The sequence below is a fragment of the Platalea leucorodia genome, assembly GCF_965183815.1.
Source record: "Platalea leucorodia genome assembly, chromosome: 11".
Taxonomy (NCBI): domain Eukaryota; kingdom Metazoa; phylum Chordata; class Aves; order Pelecaniformes; family Threskiornithidae; genus Platalea; species Platalea leucorodia.
In genome coordinates, this window is record NC_138833.1 from 24083216 (window position 1) to 24102193 (window position 18978).

At 61.9% G+C, this 18978-nt stretch overlaps 1 protein-coding gene across 2 annotated transcripts; it reads left to right on the plus strand.

Moving 5' to 3' along the window:
• Positions 1-1544: 1544 nt before the first annotated feature.
• On the plus strand, positions 1545-17006 carry ARHGEF37 (Rho guanine nucleotide exchange factor 37). Of its 2 annotated transcripts, none has more exons than XM_082323723.1 (13): positions 1545-2025; positions 5807-6018; positions 6424-6547; positions 6958-7105; positions 8016-8215; positions 8723-8853; positions 9441-9545; positions 11597-11707; positions 12948-13277; positions 14237-14365; positions 14736-14931; positions 15370-15542; positions 15940-17006. In XM_082323723.1, the coding sequence occupies exons 2-13, from the start codon at positions 5821-5823 to the stop codon at positions 16147-16149; spliced, it is 2055 nt and encodes a 684-aa protein (XP_082179849.1). In that variant the 5' UTR covers positions 1545-2025; positions 5807-5820; the 3' UTR covers positions 16150-17006. The 2 variants fall into 2 exon arrangements, with proteins under 2 accessions (XP_082179849.1, XP_082179850.1); XM_082323724.1 differs by lacking the exon at positions 1545-2025 and adding an exon at positions 3626-3712.
• Positions 17007-18978: the final 1972 nt, after the last annotated feature.

The window sequence follows — 18978 nt, forward strand, 5'->3', positions numbered from 1 at the left end:
TGTTTTTTTGGGAGTTGCTCATGCTGATGGCCAGCTCAGCAGAATGAAGACCTTTCATTTCACGGGCTTTTTCTTCCTTTCCCTAGCACCTTAGCTTGAATTCCCTGCTTTGCATAGCACGCACAAGCAATGGTGTTGGAAGCAAAGTCCACTTCCTAGACCTGCAGTGTGGGAGGAACTTTTGCGATTAGCACATTCTTGAGCTGCTATTTTTTTCCCCATGTTTTCATTTCCACCATGAATGGCTGATAGCAGCGTGTGGTCACGAAGTCCTTTCAAGACGGGAAAGAAATCCAAAGAACAGTAATAATGGAAAAGATTAAATAGCGGAAATGTAACTTTCCTGTGCAAACGTGCTGCCCGGAGAGGAACCCCACCTGCTGTTATTAGGCATAGCCTGAACTGTCGTGCTTTGCATGGCTGGAAGTTGTGTTTATTTTCTGAGCAAGCCCTGTCTAACTCAAAGCTTATCTGGTGTGTTCCCAGAGAGCCCCCTGATGGCTTTAGCTTTCATCCGAGTAGTCTGAGCTTTAACATTTTGAGTAGCTGGGAAAATGCTTGACGACAGCAAAAGGCTTTCCGGGAGCCAGCAGAAGTTTGGGGTGAGATGTAGGGGGGCAAATAACCACCTTCTTGGCTGAGATGGTACCTTCTCCCCAGCTGGCTGCATACACGCGGGGCAGGCTCAGGCAGCCGGCAGCCTCCCGCCCTGCAGACCTGCCTCCCTCTTGCTGACGCTTATCTCGAGCCGGAGCCCAGCACCATCAAGCAGGTGTTCCTCCAGCCTCTGGACTGGGCCTGTGGTCATCACACAAGGAGCGTCACAGGCGGACCTTGTCCCACCAGCAGCTTGGGGTTGTTTTTTTTCCTAAATACTGCCAGAAAAGAACTGGCAGAGCACTCCTGCTGTGGCAGCAGGTATGAAGAGGGCCGGGCGGTGCCATGGAGGTGGCTCACTCTTGCTCTGCGAGAAGCATCCTGTCAAAACAGTTTTGCAATGAGGTTACACAAACCTGGCTCTGTTGCAGGAGAAGGCAGTCCTGCCTCCCTGCCGCCCTGCGCAGCGGCTGCGGGGTCCCAGGCACGGCCCCACGCCCTGCCACCGCTTGCCAGGTTTCGTGTTGGCAGGGTGGGAGCGCTGGCTGCCCACAAGGGTGCTGATGCCGAGAGTGCCAGGGGACAGCCCACCCCACTGGGACCCTTTAGCTCAGCTTAACCTGAACACAACACCTCGCCCTGGGACACAAACAATCGTGCTCGACCAGCTGGCACCTATTTGCTTTTCCTGCATAAGGAGAGCCAGGCCAGGGGCGGCCAGCCTGCTCCCATGCTTCCCTGGGGAGCCCTGGCGTGGTGACAGCCCTGTGACACTGCTCCCGTCCCCGAGCCACCTGGGCGAGCCAAGCAGAGCCGCAGCAGCCGGGGCCCCAGGGCTGGATGGGAGGAGTGTGGGGCCAGCGGCACAGCAGGAAGGAAACGGCTTGCACCGGGGGGAAGGAGGCGTCAGCCGCTCCCCGCAGGGCTCGACGGCGAGGCCATCCTGCAAGGAACTTGCTGGAGCCAGGTTACCCAGCATCTGAAAAACCAGACTGGAATGGGAAATATGACCGAGGCAACGCCCACGGCATGAGCCAGCCAGGGCGGAGCGGGTGGCCGGGGATGCCGCCCTGCTGTGCCAGCCCCAGCGGGGCGAGGACGCCGTCCGAGGGGGAGCGCTGCCCTGCCGGGACTCCCTCGGCAGCCACAGGAGCGTGGTTACTGCCCTGGCGTGATCAGCCACAAGAAGCTGATGGGAGCAAAGCGGCGGTGACGTGCCTCGAGGGGCGATGGCATTGTTGGATGCAGCAGTAAGAGCACCTGCCCAAGGATGGAGCTGGGGAACTCCTGACATGGCTGCGATGCCAGCCCAAAGGCTGCCCGGCCAGGCATTTCGCTGCTTCAGAAAGGGCCTGGACAAGGACTGAATCCCTGCTGCCACCTGCAAGGGAGAGAGGACAACATCTGTGTCCCCAAGGGCACAGCCAGGTAAAGCCCTCGCTGCCCAGCCATGTGCGGGTCTCTCCCATGGCCACATGTCTCTCCCTAATCCCATACAGCGTGGGCCAGCCTGGAAACCATTCTCATGGGGTGGCTTTACCCTGGCACCCACCCAGCCGGGGGACATTGCTGTGCGTTGGCTTCTCCCCCAAAGGGCTGCCTGGGCGTTAATGCTTCTGCCTCTTCCCATCTCTGCCTCCTCCTGCCGCGTTGCTGCCCAGCTTATCCATCCGCAACCGCTCCCGAGTGCTGCAGCATCCCTCCAGCGCAGGGATGAGCGAGAGCCGTTTGATGCTCTTGGCTCGCGGCCCCCGGCACAGCCCCGCAAGCTGCACCCAGGCCCTCCGCAGGCAGGATGGGACGCAGGGAGGGAAGGCAGCGGGGCAGGCTGGCCCCCACACTGCCCTGCCCAGCCCACAGCAGCCCCCGCACCTCAGCCGGGGGGGCCGGCTCGGACCCCCAGAAATGGACCCAGGGGGAAGGGCTGTGCCAGAGAGCTCGTCCTGGCGTGTGGGGAGGTTTGGCTGTAGACACAGACACTGCCTGTGGCCTGCGTGAGTCACTGAAAGGCTCAGAATCCTCTTTACTGTGATTCTTTTGGGGCGCTGCAGGTCAGCCTGGAAAAACCCAGGTGCCACCATCCCCTCCCTGCAGCCAGGCGGAGGACGAGCTCCCAGCTGCGGGAGCTGGCTGCGGATCAGCCTCTCTCTTCTCAATAGCTTGTTTATAAGTATGCAAACACCTCACGAGTGAAAAAAACAACTTCATGCCAAATAGCCACTAGCTCCTAATGCCCCAATCTGTGCAACCACTTCCTCGGTTATATATTTTTGTTCCTGTTTGCTCCAAACCCTCTTCCATGGCTGAGCAGCTGGGAAGCGATGGCAGAGCAGAGGGGCATGGGGCCGGGGTCGTGCCTGCCAGCGGGGTAACGTGGGGGGAAGCCTGTGCATTCATGGGTGGGCTGTGGGAGCACCAACCGGGCTCCCCTAGCTGGTGCTGAGGTGGCAACGCACTGGAGCGGTAGCAAGGCCATAGAAAGACACAGAGGACTTGTCCCTGTTTGTTTACGGCAGGAGCGAGCCGGTGCGTCCCCTGCTCTCCAGCCGGAGCTGCTGCGCGGCACCGGCCACCGGGGCTGCGCAGCACCGGGGTGTGAGGATGGACAAGGGGAAAAGGGGGGGCTCCGGCCGCCGCGCCGGGAGCTAATACCGACCCGGGTAGGGCGCTCGGGGACCGGCTGCTTTTGCAGATCGGAGCCCCCCGCCGCTGCAGCCGCTCCCCCTGCTCGCTGTCCCCAGCTCCGCTCCCTGCCGCCGGTGGCTGCCGGCGGGGGCGGTGGAACCCGGCTGCCTGCCCCGCTGCCAGCCCGGCCGCTGCCAGCCCGGCCGCTGCCAGCCCCGCTGCCTGCCCGCCCCCCGCCTGCCCGGCCGCTGCCCGCCCCCCCGCCGCCGGCAGCGCGCGCTGCCGGCCCCAGCGCTGCGGCGGGGCCGAGCTCGGCGGCGGCGGCGTGGGCGCCCGGGGCCCGGCCCGCCCTGCCCGTGCCGCCCGGCTGCGGCGCGGCGGGTTTATCATTAACTCCCCGCAGGCCGCCGGAGAGCGGCCGCGGCCGGGCCCGGCTCCAGCCCCGGCTCCAGCCCCGGCTCCCCGGCGCCAGCCCCTGCCTCCTCCGCAGGTAAGAGCCGGGGCCGGGGCTGCCGGTTTCGGGGCGCGGAGCGGCGGGGGGAGCGGGGCCGTGCCCGGGCCCGACCCCCGGGGCGCAGGGGGCAGCTGGGGGCCTGCAGCCGGCACCCCCCGCCGTGCGGGTCCCCGCGGGCCGGCTGGGGACGCTGCCCGGTCCCTGCCTTGCAGACAGAGATGCTCGGGGCCGCCGAGGCGGCAGCGCCATGTCGAAGGCAGGCAGCTGCCCGGGAGGAGAGCTAGGGAACGAAACCCGCTCCTGCTCTCTCTGCCTGGTCCAACGCTGCCCAGAAACGCCGCTTTTTAGTTTTGCACAATTCCGTCGTTCCTCTGATGTTTCGGGCCAGGGGGATGAGGGAGGGGGAAGAGGTTTCCCCAGCTTGGGGACAACCCTGCAAAGCAGCCGTGTGCTCTGGGGGATGCTGGCGCAGGGACAGCAGGGACCAGTGCCACCCCAGTGCCCGCATGCCCCTGAGCTGCAGAGCGTCTCTCCAGAGCTCAGGGGCTGTCTCAGATCACGGCTTTCCACCTGCCTCCACTGCAGCCCTTCCTCTGAGCAAGGGCTTTGCTGTCACCCCCAGGCAGGGGAGGCTGGGCTTGTCCAACAGTCCTTGATGGGCGTCCTCCTGCCTGGACACCTTGGAAACACCCAAGGGGGCTCAGGAAAGTGCCTCCCACTCCCCGTGTCCCGTAGCAGCCAACGCCATGGGCAGGGTCGGCAGCCAAACGCACAGAGGGCAGGGATGACAGCTGGCAGGACAGCATGCCCCTGTAAGGCAGGCGGAGGTCCCATACCTCCTCACCGGCATTTGCTTGCTGTGCCAAGCCCTGCTCTCCTCCAGCGCAGCTGTGGGCATGTGCCAGGAGGGGACATTCACTCTGCCCAGTGCTCGCAACTGCATCACCCACTTATTAGCTGGACCTTTCCCCAGTGGAGGTTCGGGCTGTCCTGCCAGCCCCTCTCCCTGCTCCCACCGCAGGTGCCGGCGCTGCAGCCTCCAAAGCAGGCGCCTGGCCTGGCGCGGTCTGGCTGACGGTCGCGCGCAGAGGTTGGCACCGGCCGGGCAGGCGGCGGAGGGCAGATGCAGAGCCACCCTCCCTGCGCTGCTCTTGTGCCGTCTTGCTTTTATCCTGCCAAGCCACCTCCTCCGCAGCCTCCGCAGGCAGGCTGCCTGGCAGCATCCCCCCCCAGCTGGGGTCTGGATCCGGCCGAGCTGTGCACTGGGCTGGCGTGGGCTGTGCTGTGTCTCTCTCTCAAGGCCTCCTGCCTGGGACCAAGCGCTATCTGTGATGCTTTGGGAGCTGCTCCATCCTCCTCAGCATCAGTTAGAGCAGAGGATGGTCCCTGAGAAGGAAACGGCATGAATCAGCTCCAATTTTTCACGCTCTCCACAGGCAGAGAGGAGAGGGGAGCAGGCCGTGCTGGGCAGGGCACGGGCATTGCGTACCAGGGGCTGCGAGTGCCTCCGACAGAGGCGCCTGCAGCTTCGCCCACTTTGCTCCCCATCTCTGTCACTTAAACCAGCTCTGCCGGACACAGAAACGTCTCTTGTTCAAGCACTGCAAAAACACTCTTTGTACTTTGAATAGGACTCTTGAACTCGAGGCAACGCGCCAGGCGCCGACAGCCAAGGCAGGGAGGGAACAGCTAGCCCCGGTGGCGCGGAGCGGAGGAGGCAAACCCTGCTCTGCCCTTGGCGACCAGCCCCTGTGCAGTCCCAGTGCTAGGCTAGTGCTGCCGGGCCCCTGCCTGCAGCTGGGGCTCCCCTTGCCTGCACCCTGGCCCTGCACGTGGTCGCTGGCGTTTGGGCATGTGTGCGCGGCAAGCTCCTGCCTGCCACACGTGGGTGTCTGCCCTCCGCTGCCAGCCCGCTCCTGGCTTGCAGTGCTTTATGATTTCATGGTTTCAGAGTGTCACCCACGCCTTGCTTGTAAGCGCAGACGGCTTGAGCGTCCCCGGGGATGTGCTGTGGGGTGCCCCCAGCACAGGGGAGGGAGCACGGGCACTGAGCTGGGTTGGGCACCGCAGCACCGGTCCTCGGGCTGCCCTTGCCACAGCCTGTCCCTAACCCTCTGCCACCCCCTGCAGAGCCTCACGCCGAGATGGCAAGCACCCACAGGGCAGAGCCCGATGCCGAGGATGCAGCCGAAGAGGCCATCTACGAGGAGGTGATGCCCTGCGACAGGATGGAGCTGAGCCAGCGGCTGGCCGTGGAGGAGCTCATCACCACTGAGGCCAGCTACGTCCACAACATCCAGCTCTGCGTGTCGGACATCCGGGCGCACCTCCAGAAGAAGCAGGTGAGAGGGGGCACGTCCCCCCGCCCAGCGGCTGGGTAGGGTGAATCTGTCGAGAGCTGCGAGATGCCCCCATCACTGCAGGGAGGTCACCACGTACTCACCTTCCTGGGCTCCCCCGATCAGCCAAGGTCTTGGGTTGGACGGACATTGTGTCTGAGCCAATAGAGCCATCCTGTGGCTTTAAACCTGCATCTGTAACATGAAAAGGCCTCATTGCCCCGCTGAGACAGCCAGGTCCCAGCATCCCCAATGCCTCCTGAAACAGAGCATCGCTCCAGCTCCTCGGGCATCGCGTGGGGCATCTGGAAGGACACAAGTGCTCAGGAGGGCGAGTGCCTCCAGAGCACACAGTCCACCTCTGTCTGATGTATTTAGCTTACCCTGGGGCATCTTTGTTCCCTTCAGCTGCCTGATCTTGACCTGGAAGGACTCTTCTCTAACACCGACGACATCCTCCACGTCTCCAGACAGTTCCTGAAGGGTCTCGAGGCCACGGCTACCCAGGAGCATGAGCAGCTGCTCTGCATCAGTAAGTGGTGCAGCACCAAGAGCTGACCTGTGCCCACCCATGCCTTTGCTGGTGCTGGCAGTGCCACTGCGCAGCGCTGTGCCCGAGCGCAGCCTGCCCGCCCTGTCAGGTCCCTCCTCACCACCCTCGGCGCTGGGAAGCGCTGCTGCCTGCACACCGCCGTCCACAGGCAGCCACCCATGCCCATCCTGCAGGGGCAACGCAGATCTCTCCAGCCTGCAGAAACTGAGGGGGTGGCAGCATCAGGCCCAACTTAGCAGAGGTGCGCGGGGTGCAGAGCACTGCCTCGGCACGTTTGGCTGGCACGGCTCTCACGGCTTCACCCTTCCAGCAGGCTGGGGAGAAACCTCCGCCTTTCTCTGAGGCCATAGGAAAGAACCATCCTTTCCAGCCTCGCTCTCCTTCCCCAGGTGCCCTGTTCCAGGAGTTCAAGGAGGAAATGGAGACTGTCTACAAGATCTACTGTGCCAGCTACGAGCATGCCCTCCTGCTGGTGGAGAGCTACCGCAAGGACCCCAGGCTGCAGGAGGAGATCTTGGAGACCCTGAGTGCGACAGTGTAGGTACCTGCTGCTGAGGCCACCACTTCCCTCTCCCTGTTTTACTTACTGGCCTTACCCTTCTCTCTCTGGACAAGCTGCCTGCACCTGTACGTGCCACCAGGTGGAGTGCAGTATCACGGCCATCACCTCTGTGGCATTCCCTGGTGTAGCCCCTGGCAGCCTGCCCTGCATCCTTGGGGCCACTTGCCAAAGGGGCACTACAGCTTGGTGGTCTTTTATGGTGGACCCCAAAAGAAGGGACGGGGTGGCACCCACAGCTCCTGCCTGCTCCACAGCCCAAGAGGCTGTGCCCACAGAGGGCACACGTTCCCCAGCTTGATAAGAGAGACAGGCTGGCAGCGGGGGACCTGCTGAACCCCTCCTGAACTACCGGGGGGTCACAAACACTGTCGGAGCCAGGAGAAGCAGGAATGGCAGTGGAGGAGCTGCTGGGATTTGTTGCTGTTTCAGGGCACAGGCGATGTGACTCCCAAATGAGCAATGCCTTCGGTGTGGGTAGAAGGGGAGTCCTGCCTGCAGCCTGCCTGCACTTTGCCCACACCCTCCCTCCTGATTGCCCCCGGAGCAAGCGCCGATCCTGTGCCTCCTAGCTAGACAAGCGCAGCACTGTTCAGGGAGGCAGGGTGCCTGCCTGGGGCTGGCACTGCCTTCGGGGCTGGCGGGGACAGCGTCCCCCTGCCAGGGCTCCCGGGGGGTGGCCCCAGCTGGCGGGGAGCAGGGCTTCACAGCCAGAAACCCCCCCACAGCTGCTGGGCACAATTTGCCTGCAGCTCCAAGGCAGCAAAGCTCGCTTGCAGCTGGAGAGGCCCTGCTTTCTCCCCAAAATACTCACAGAGAAGCAGGGAGGAGCAGCAGGGCAGGAGAGCAGTCCTGCACGCTGACCTTGAGCAATTCCCCTCTCCACAGGCCTCACACGGGTGCATCAGACCTCAGCTTCTTCCTGGTGATGCCAGTGCAGAGGGTCACCAAATACCCGCTGCTGCTGGGGAAGATCCTGGAGAACACCCCCGCCAGCGCCAGCGCCTACCCGGCCCTGCAGGCAGCCGTCCGCGCCATGGCCCAGGTCAACGCCAACATCAACGAGTACAAACGGCGCAGAGAAGTAGGTGAGTGGGCAGGGGGCACAGCATCTGGGAAGCCTCCCAGCCATCCCAACCCCCGTCATCTCCCCTTGGTGTTGCACTAATTCCCACTTAAATCAGTTCAAAGCTCTCCTGCCCTCTGTCCTGCCTGGTGGAGCTGCAGACTCAGACCAGGCATTTGCTCTGGTCCTGCAAATACCACTCTGGGCGAGAGCTGAAGGCTGCACGAGCAGGTTGGCATGGGGATGCTGAGCACAAAACCAGCCTGCCTGCATTCCTGGAGCTGGGGAATGGGGAGGAACAGTCCTGCCCTTGGGATATGAGAAATCAGGCTCCCCACAAATGAGAGCTTGCTCTTTTTGGTTTTCATAGTACTTTCCCCTCGGGCTGCCCTTCTTTGATGTGGGTTGTGCTTATCCTGTTGATCACAACTTGCTCGGCGTTGCCCGCTCAGGCTGCTGAGGATGCTGCCCTGAAGTTTCCTCTTCTGATCTTTTTTCCTCCCACCTTGTGTGCCCTGACCCGAGGCAGCAACCAAATACAACAAGGCCGAGCACCTGACGCTGCGGGACCGCTTCGCACGCCTCAACACGCACTCCATCGCCAAGAAGACCACGCGACTGAGCCGGCTCTTCATGCACGAGGCCGGCATCGTGGCCAAGGTGGGCAGCCTGCGCCTCACCACCTGCAGACCCACTGTGTCCCCTTGGGTCGTTTCTGGGGCTTTCCACTGCCCCCCGAGACGCCTTGCCAGCAGATCGGGGAGAGCGGAGCCGAGGTGGCGTGGCCAGTGCTGACACCCAGTGGCCCATGCTGTCACGAGCCGCTGTCCCGTGTTCGAGCAGCCTAAGGATGGCTCCTGGTCCCCAGTCCCAAGGACCAGCGGGGTAGGAGCGATGCAGGTACACACCTCGCTCCCTGCCTCCGAGCGCTGCAGGGGAGTGCGTTGACTCCCAAAGGACCCACAGGATCCTCAGGCACCCCAGCGAGAGGAAAGACACCCTGGTGTTCCCCAGCACCGCAACTACACCAAAAGCCACGTTTCTGCACGCATCCCAAGCACCCTAGATCTTTGCCCTTTTCCGATTCCTGGAGCCTCTCAGGGTCTCCCCTGCCCGTCCCCAGCACTGTGAGCTGCAGGCAGGTGCCTGCCTGCTTTTTACATTAGCACCCAGTGAGGGGCATCAGCCCTGTCCAAGGCATTGCCTGGCCTGCCCGTGCTGGGAATAAACTGCCCCTTGCCTTGCAGACGGAGGACAAGGAGTACGACAACCTGGAGGAGAAGTTCCAGTGCGTGGCATCCAGCGTGGCTGTGCTGAAGGAGAACGTGGAGTCCTACCTGGGCCATTTAGAGGTAAAACCCTGATAACTTGCAGGGGGTTGGCCCCATCCAGGCCTCAGGACCTGTTCCTTGGGGTTGCAGAATACTTTCAAGCCCTATAGAAACCAGTGTCAGTTGGGGATGTTCAGTGACTTGCATCTCTCAGCAAAAGATGTTGTGCCGGGGGCTTGCATAACATGCAAGGATCACTCAGGTCCAGTAGAGCTTAAAACAAAGTCAAGGCTTCGTTGACACAGTCTAAGCTGGGTGTCATTTGAGAATAATCAGTCCTTAAACTGATCATTATTTCAAGGCATTAAATAGCTGAGAAGGCTAAGCGTTGTTCAGCCTGGGAATTCTTGCATAACAGGTATAAAGCAGAAGTGTTCCCAAATCAGGGAAACAACAAAACTTGCCTTCTGAGATGACCTGGCTGAGTAGCTGCTGTGATTTTCTCATGGAAATCCCTTGGGGCATCTGAGGGAAATGAAAGTATGAGCAATGGCAAAACTTGAAACCCCCAGGCACTGTATTATAAGGAAAGTCTCGGGAAATGGCAGAGGGTTCAGAAAGCAGCAATTCAAGGGCTGGAAAGACCTTGTCATGAAAATATTGACAAGGGCTCCCCATATAGGATTGTAAAGGAGGAAAAGGGGACAGAAAGATTCCCTGTAGCCCAAAGAGTGGGTAAAATAGGATTAGAATAGAAAACATGAGGATGGCAATCTGTACGACAGTGAGACGTGGCATCAGCTAGGGGGACAGGGTATGACCGATCCTCGGGACATCAAGTGCTCCTGGGGACCTGCCTGGCACTGCCCCTCTGTGAGCTGCATCTCTGCGAGCCAGTGTCTTGGCTTCAGCCAGGACATCAAGTGTCTGCAAATAGGCTGGGCAGCCTAGATAATAAGCTGGGGTTAGGAGTCATGCTGGGGCTTGGATGCAGCTTCAGAGGAGCTGCTGGTGGGGCTGCATGCATGCCCTGTCTCTCTCCCTCTGGAAGCTTCTCAAAGACATCCTGAGGAGCTGATGGAGATGTGTTCTCGTAAGGCAGAGCCAGCCTGGCCTCTCTGTGCCGGCTGGCAGTCCCCTCTTGTGTGTCTGTCTGCACCAGTGCCCCCACCACAGCGGGAGGCAAATCTCAGTGCATACAAGATCATTGCAGCCACCTCTGCCCCTGTAGGGTTGAGGAAAAGCGCACAGGTCTCGGAGCTGCAGCCTGCTCAAAGGGTCAATCCCTTTCCCCTTTTATATTTCCATCTCCAGCCCCTCCTGTGGCAAGGAGGACTACAAAGGAAGGGTCTCCTAAACATGACCATGGGCAAAAAAACTCAGGATTTAGGACAGAGATGGGCCTCTCTCAGAGTGCCCTGATGGCAGCTGTGGTTGATGAGAATCAAACAGAAACTGCTCCTGCTGCTCCAGGACTGACTGGAGGAGCAACGCTCCCAGGGCAGTGCAGCCGAGGCCAGGAGGAGCAGGAGGCCAGGCTTCCCTCGGCACCAGCAGCAGGCTGGGGCTCTGGGAGCTCAGTGCTCCCCTCTCTGGGTCTGGAGGTTGTGGGTCAAAACCCACCTCCAGGCAGGAAGGCTGCTGCTGCCACAGAGTTAACATGAGAGCAAAGTCTCTCAAAACAGAGGAGGGTCTCCACCCAAACCATCCCTAGCTGCCTGCCTTTCCCACCAGTCCCACTCTCCATGCAGAGGCAGGAGGAAGATTTTGTACAAAAGTATAAGAAATTCCATGGAGCTACTGGAGCACCAAACCCAAGCGTCAAAGCACCATCAAGCCGGGGCAGGCTGCCTGGGGCCACAGGGCAGCCTAGGCCACCTTGCTGGGGTAGGAATGCTTTTGCAAGCCAGTGCATGACCCCTGCTCAAGGGGAGAAGTTTGTTAACACCTAAGCAAGCTCCCTAGCTTGCAGACAAGAGTAGCCCAGAGCATCAGTTCCACCGGGCTGCTAGCAGAGAGCACCCAGGCTGGGACATTGGCATGTCTTCAGGAACACAGGGATAGGTTACAGATGGGTTAGCTAGTGTTGGGCAGCTTCCGCACGTCGGGTCTCATGGCTTTCTCCCTTTCAGGCATTCCTGCTGCCCACCCCACACAAGTGTGAGCTGCAGATTGATGAGGGACCTGCCCAGCAGTACCGCCGCTTCGCAGAGTACCTCCATTGCACTGTTTTCCCAGAGTTTGTGAGTGCTCCTTTCCTGTAAATCTCCTTCAGAGTCACAGCCAAGCATCCTCTCACACCTTCTGCCAGCACACAGCAGGGGCTGCTCCAGGGCAGGGCAGCCAAGAGGGACCCCAGAGCAGGCAGTGTCCTCACCAACAGGCACAGCCCCCTGGGGCCTGAACGTGAAGGGGCCGGTAACAGGGTCCATCAGCAGTCCCAGACACATGAAGTGAAGAACCGGCTCCAGGGTCCAGTCAGGAAACAAAAGGAGACGGGGCCAGAGACATGGCTACAACACAGCTCAAAAGTCCATCCAGGGCTGGAGACAAGCTGCAGCATTCATCTGAGGGGTCCATCTAGTAACCAAGCTGCCTACAGCAGAAGTCCAAGGTCCACCCAGGAGACAGAGGCAGAAACCAGCTCATCCACAGCAATGCTCAAATATCAGCTGAAGGCCCTTAAATGGGCTGTGGGCAGGGGTGTGGGTGGAGGCCCCAGGTGAGGCTGGTCTGGGCCATTAAAGACTATTTGTGCCTTCAGGGCCCTGACATGTTCATGGCCAGCCATGTAGGCAGGGCTGCAGCGGAGCACAGGATGGTGGGAAACCAGGCATACTGTTTATTTGACTCACACAAGGTGTTTGCCACCAAACTTCAGTCCAGCCTACCCACACCTCGGCATTCACACTCGCCTTTGGGAGCCCAAGAGCCCCCCGTCTGTCTCCTTCCACCACCCCTGCTTGGTTCTCCGGGACTCCCTCTTGGGTGGTGGCTGCCACTGTGAATGCAGTCAGGGAGGTTTCCCGAGCAGTGAAGAGTCTGGCAGGGCAGCCTGAACCCCGCACCTGGATGCTGGCATCCCCGGGGAGCGCCAGCACGGGGAGGGAGGGCGGCTATGTGGGATAGCCACACGGACCCTGGGCTGAGGGCCTCCGTCAAACCAGGACGCCATGGCCTGCATGGGACAGTCACTGTGGCACCCCCCTTGGCCCGTGGGACCTCACGCCTGAGGGTCCTACCCGCTCACTTGCATGGAGCACAAGTTTTGAATCGTGGCATGCATGACTGCTCCCTGCCGAGGGTTTGCTTTGGCTGGCACCCTGTGTGCCTTCAGGGGAGGATGCCTCAGATGCTCCCCACTCCACACCAGCCCTTCAACGGGTCCCTGAGCCTTTTCTCCTGTGTAAGACAGCGCCCCGTGCAGACAGCTGGGCCTGCCGGGGGGGCTCGTGTGGAGGTGCGGGTTCTCTTGCCCCACAGAAGCGACGGCTGGACAGGCTGGTCCGCCAACCCCTCTGCAGCCTCTCAGACATGCTGGTGGGGCCACAACAGCTGGTCAAGAAGCGCCTGGACAAGCTGCTGGACTATGAGGAGATCCAGGAGCGGAAGAGCGAGATGGGCAGCGTGACATACGACGAGGAGGCAGCCATGAACACCTACCTTGCCATCAACGCCCTGCTCGTAGCCGAGCTCCCACGGTTCAACCAGGTGGCTCTGCAGCTCTTGGGGCAGATACTGTGCTCCCTCAGCGCCCTGCAACACGAGCTGGCTGCCCAGGTCCTGCACCAGGCAGAAAAGGAGCTAGAGCAGGTGAGAGTGACCCCTTGGCGTGTGTGCCCAAACCAGCGCACACGCTGAGCCAGACCTGCCTTCCTCAGGCTTGGGACATCACTTGGATGTCAGGGCGCTGAAGGTTTGCTGTAGCCCGAGCCTGCCCTTGCAGGCACACAGCTCCCTGTGTAGCATTTGTAAGTGATCTCTCCTCCCCTTTGGCTGGGGAAAGCCAAATTGTGTCTTCTTCACTGCCAGGAACTGTCCTGCTCTCTCTTTGAGGACACCACTGGTAATTTATCGATGTGCTGCCTGAGGGATCGGTGTTAACACTGAGCTCCCAGGAGCTCTGTGCTGGGAAGGCAAGGAGAAGGACAGCTCCTGGCCTGAGGAATGAGCATCCCTCGAACCTCCATCCCCTGGGAGACATCTCCCAGGACTCCTCACTGCACAGCGCTTTCTGAGCCTGACGTTTGCAAATGTGGTGGGTCAGGCCAGTCCAGAGCCCGGGGGTAGAGCATGGCCCTGGCCTGACGCATGACCAAGATGAGAACAAGATGCAGCCACATGGAGGTATCCTCTCAGGCACTGCTCGTACGTACCTCGTCGTGAGGGCGGATTCCCCTTGCTCAGTCTGGGATGCTTGCGCTGCAGACATCTACCCCGGAGCTACATCCACCTGTCTCCCTTTTTAGTCGGGTGGGACGGACTGTGGGCTTGGGGCAGGACAGCAGGACCCAGGGACCGCTGCGGTGGGCTGGGTGCAGCCCAAGAGCTCTGCGTGTGACTTCCCTGCTCAGGGCAGGTGGCTCGAAGCCAGAGAGCAGCAGCTCTCCTTGCCAAAGGGAATCACATCCTAGATGCAAGGTGCATCTTTAGTGGCAAGGTCTGTTCTCATGCTTTCTCACCTCTTTTCTTCCTGCTCCTTCTGTTTGGACCCAACCGACAGCTCTTCCCCTCCCCAGGGCCCTCTCTGATCTCAGGGTCTGTCTTCACAGATGCCCCATGGCCGTGTGCCTCTGCCCAGTTTCTGGAAGATGGTGGGAGACACCTTGCAGCAGTCTGGCGCTCAGCTGCGTAGCTTCTGCCAGACGTTTGAGACGGTCACGCCGAGCCCTGTGACACAGGTAGGAGCTGGGAGGGGGGTGACTCAGGCCAGCTGGATGAAGAGGGAGAACTGTGGCTTCCCAGTGCAGAACATCTCCTTGGGGGGGAGGTTGGCTCAGAAAGTGGCACAGGGGGTTGCCACAACGACAGTATTTTCCCCAAGCCCGCAACAGCAACTGGCTGAGAATAACCAGGGGTGAAGCAATCTCAGCAATTCTGGTTCTGGACACTCATCTCCGAACCATGAGGTAGAGCAGATAGTGTGAAGGAATTTCTCCTCTAATCTCTCACTGGGATGTGATCCTGCAGAAAGGAGAACACATGTACATGGAGGGCCTCAGCCTCCTGCCTGTCTCATCGAGTGCTCCTCTGTCTCTTGCTCCCCACCAGCCTCTGAACCCTGCCGAGGAGCGGAAGGTCCTCTCCCTTGTGAGCAAGCACGGCCCAGACAAACTTTACCAAGTGACAAGCAACATCAGTGGCAGCAAAGACTTGGACCTGACGTTGCAAAAGGGACAGATTGTAGCTCTGCTGCAAAGTGTGGACACTAAGGGGAACACGAGCAGATGGCTGGTGGATGCTGGAGGTACTGTCAGCGCTACGGGGAGCCTCTCCCTGCCTCGGCACCAGGGTCAGAAACCAAACCCGAACCGCTTCCTCATCTTGGATGAAACAGCGGGCCATTGCCTCCCGGGTCCTCCCTTCCAGGGTTTGCTCAGCCCAAACCCGCCTCTGCTTTGCCAGCTGCACCCGTAGCCATTAGCTGTAAAGTTCAGGTTTCCCCATGAGGGAGCACTCGTGGCTCATCATGGCTGGGAAAGGAGAATCCCATGCACACAGAAACGTCTTGAAACCCCTTTTTGGGGGGGTTTGCTGCTGGATATCCCCTAGCGATGGACCAGTTTGAGCAGGGATGCTGTGCCCTGCCAGGCAACAGCCAAGTTGTCATTCCTCTCTCCTCCAACCAGTCCTGCATGTGCCGGGCAGCGGGGCCCCATGACCTCTGTGTGTGCGTGTCCTCCAGGTCCCCGAGGGTTTGTGCCTGCTGGAAAACTCCAGCCCTATTGCCCAGTACAAAGCCAGCAGCCTGGGATGCAGATGCCAGCCCTGGAGAGCAGCACAGAGAGAAGACGACATTCGTGTGCGTCACCTGAAGCTCCCAGGCCTCAGGTGGCCGCCTTCACCCCAGCTTTCCAGGTGAGAATGGGGGACACCCCCCAGGGCCATTCCTAGCAACCCCACCAGCTCCATGCTCGTCCCTGTGTGTACAGCACGTGGGTGGGAAGGTGGACCTGCTTTTCCAGCACACACGTGGTCATACATGTGCAGCCATGGGCCTAGCAGGGGAGTGTCACAGCCCCTGGCCCAGTGCCCCGGGAGGCCGGTGTCTCCCTTGCTGGGACCTGGGGTGGACAGAGCAGGAGAACCGTGCTTGGTGGAGTCCCCAGTGTCCCTCTGTCAACGGCAGTACTGTGCTGCCCTCTTGGAAACAACCTCCATGTCCTCTCTAGGTCCTACCCTGCCATATATGTCCTTTCCCCCTTTGATTCGCGTCCAGCAAGGGCTTCCTCCCTCCTTCCCCTGCCTTTCGCAGGTGGTCGCTGGCTTCTCCTTCGCAGCCAGGAGTCCGCAAGAGGTGAACCTCCAGGCAGGGCAGCCCGTGGTGGTGCTGGAGCCGCACGACAAGAAGGGGAGCAAGGAGTGGAGTCTGGTGGATGTGAATGGCCAGAGGGGCTATGTGCCCTCCAGCTACCTGGTGACCGTCCCTGTGCAGAAGCCCATGGGCTGGAGCTTGCCCGTGTGAGCATGGCCAGCCCGGCACCCAAGGGCACAGGCTTCATCAGATGAGAGTTGTCCGCTTGGCACCCAAGGACTCATCGCGGGAGATGCTGGAGGGGGGCAGTCGTGGTGGCCCCGGGCCGGGGAGGTGGTGGGAAGCAGCTGGCAGAATATGGCCCGGGGGATGTGGGTGTGAGGAACGGCAGTCGGGAGGCACGTTTTGATGCATAGGTGTGAGGGTGCCATGTCCCATACGTGTTTGCGCAAAGGAAACATGAGGGAGCGAGGGCAGGTGGCTGCAGTTTTCCAGGGATTTGCTGAAATCCATGTCAGTGACAAAGTGTCCCTAGAGGTGTCGAGAAGCATTGTCCCCAATTAGATCAGGACCAAGCTGCAAAGGGTGCAATGCTGCAGAGCGGGTCTTCAGCCTGCACAGAGCATCTGGGGCTCTTGGGAAGAGGCGCTCGGGGAAATCGCTGGTTTGAGTGCAGAGACCGAGGTGGAGCAGCCCCAGCAATGCGGCTCCCCGCTCCTCACCGGGGTGTGACACCTGCCTGGGTGCCATTGTGCGATGTGCCATTGTGGTCCCTTGGGCAGCGCAGCCTCCGCACCCTGCTAAGGGCACGGCAACACCAGCCTGCGCCTGGCCGCACCGTCAGCGATGGGAGGGTGCTGGGCCGAGTGCCGTGGCTGGGGTCCTCCCCAGCCCTCCCGGCCACCGAGCACCGCCGCTGGCCACCGAGCACCGCTCCTGGCCTCAGTTTCCCCCCGCAGCAGAGCGGGGCGGCTGCTGCTGCCCGAGCCCTTTGAAAGGCCCAGGCCCTTCGAGCTCCGCGATGAGCCGCGCTCTGTGCGCCCCCGCTGCGCCGACACCTAACGCGTGGCGCTGCCCCTCCGCCCCGCCGCGCCGACGGGCTCTGCCCCACGCCTGGGGCCGCGCCGCGGGCGATGCGGCCGGCAGATGGCGGAGCCGCCCGCCCGCCTCCCCGCCCGCCCCGGCGCGGCCCCGGGAGCGGGGCTGGGGGCCGCGGGGTGCCCCGGCCGCCGCGGAGGGTGCGTGTCCCCGGCCGGCCCGGGGCGGCCCCGGGAGCGGGGCTGGGGGCCGCGGGGTGCCCCGGCCGCCGCGGAGGGTGCGTGTCCCCGGCCGGCCCGGGGCGGCCCCGGGAGCGGGGCTGGGGGCCGCGGGGTGCCCCGGCCGCCGCGGAGGGTGCGTGTCCCCGGCCGGCCCGGGGCGGCGGCGCTGGCGGTGCCGGCGTGAGCGCGGCCGTGCCGGGGCAGCGGCTGAAGGCCGCCGTGCGCCGCTGCCCTCCCCGCCGGCGCTGCGGGCAGAGAGCAGAGCTGCGGGGGCTCTCGGGGACCCACGCAGACCTCCAGCGGTTTGACACGCGTGTGCTCTCGAGAAGCACAGGCCCCGTGGAAGAGGTTCTTGGAAGAACCAACCTGTGTCGGCCGGTCCCTGACCTGAGGCTCGGCCTGGGGACAGAGATGGCACTCGCTCCCGCCGCTGCGTCCCAGCTCTGTGCCTCAGTTTCCCCATGGCTGACTGATGCTGTGCTGTTATGTGATGCTGATGGGGCTCAGGGCAGGGAGCCGTGCCCACGGCAGTGCTGACATGGTGTCAGAGGGGAGTTCGGGAGCTTCCAGCTGCAGCCCCGGGGACGGGCACCACACTCCCTCCACAGGAGAGCTCAGCCCGCGGTGCCACGCTGCCCACCCCTCGCCCACCGTGGGCAGCGGAGCACAGAGGCAACCGCCGGTGCAGCAGCCTGGCGTTGTCCTGGCTGCCCTCGGCACCTGCCGCTTCCCGCAAAGGTGCAATGGTCTGGCTGGCGAGCGCTGGCACGCCGGCTCCTGCGCCCTCCCCGGCGGGGAGGCAGCACGCTCGGCCGCCCACACGCTCCCCACGGGACGCGCTTTGGCGGCACGGTGGCTGGGTGCCGGTTCCTGCGGTGCTGCCCTGCGGACGTGGCTGTGGGCTGGGCAGGAGGGCAGAGGTGGCACGTCCTCACCCAAGCCTGCGCCATGTGGGGAGGGATGAGGTGGGTGCCAGGCAGGTGGGGACAGGCCCCAGATGCTGCTCTGCTTTTGCTGTGCACCCCACATGTGGGTCCAGGTGCCTGGTTTGGGGTAGAGCTGCCTGTGGGGCTCACCCTCCTTCATATCTGCAGGGTCCTGGGGCTTTATCTGCGGGGAGGCTGGGGGCTTGCTACCTCCGCCCAGGTGCCATTGAAAGCCTTGAGCTCACCCACACGAAGGCTGGGAGAGGACGGCAGCGCCGGAGCCGGGGACATTGCCCGGGGATGCTCCCAGCCTGGGAAAAGGCCGATGGGCTCCTCGGGGTGGGAAAGAGGGCAGGCTGGGGGGACGAGGGCCACTGGGCAGGGGCTGTGTTTCTGAGGCTCGCCTGCCCAGCCCCAGCTCTGCAGCAGCAGGGCTCGCACCTCCAGCTCACTGCTGATGGCTCCTCCGGATTTTTCCGTTCCTAATCAAATCACATCAGGTCGGATTTCCCTCCCGAGCCACCTTCCTGCCAGCCCAGCGGGGCGCAGATGCAATCAGCCCCGCACCAGCGCAGGCGACGGCAGGAGTCAGCGGCTCAGGCAGGTCCTGCCACGCAGCCCATGGGTGCCGAACTCTGTGGAGGGTGAAAGGTGACAGTGGGACAAGGAGTGCCAAGAAACTGCTGCTGCCTGTGCCCTGATCTGCCTGCTGGAAGGAGACCTGGGGTGGGCAGGACTTGATACGCAGCTTATAAAACCGGTTGGGCTTTTTCTGTCCCACTCATCAGGACTCTGGATTTCATGTGCTCTGAAAAAACAGCTCCCTTTTCTCTCCCTCCAGCCACCACCAGTGC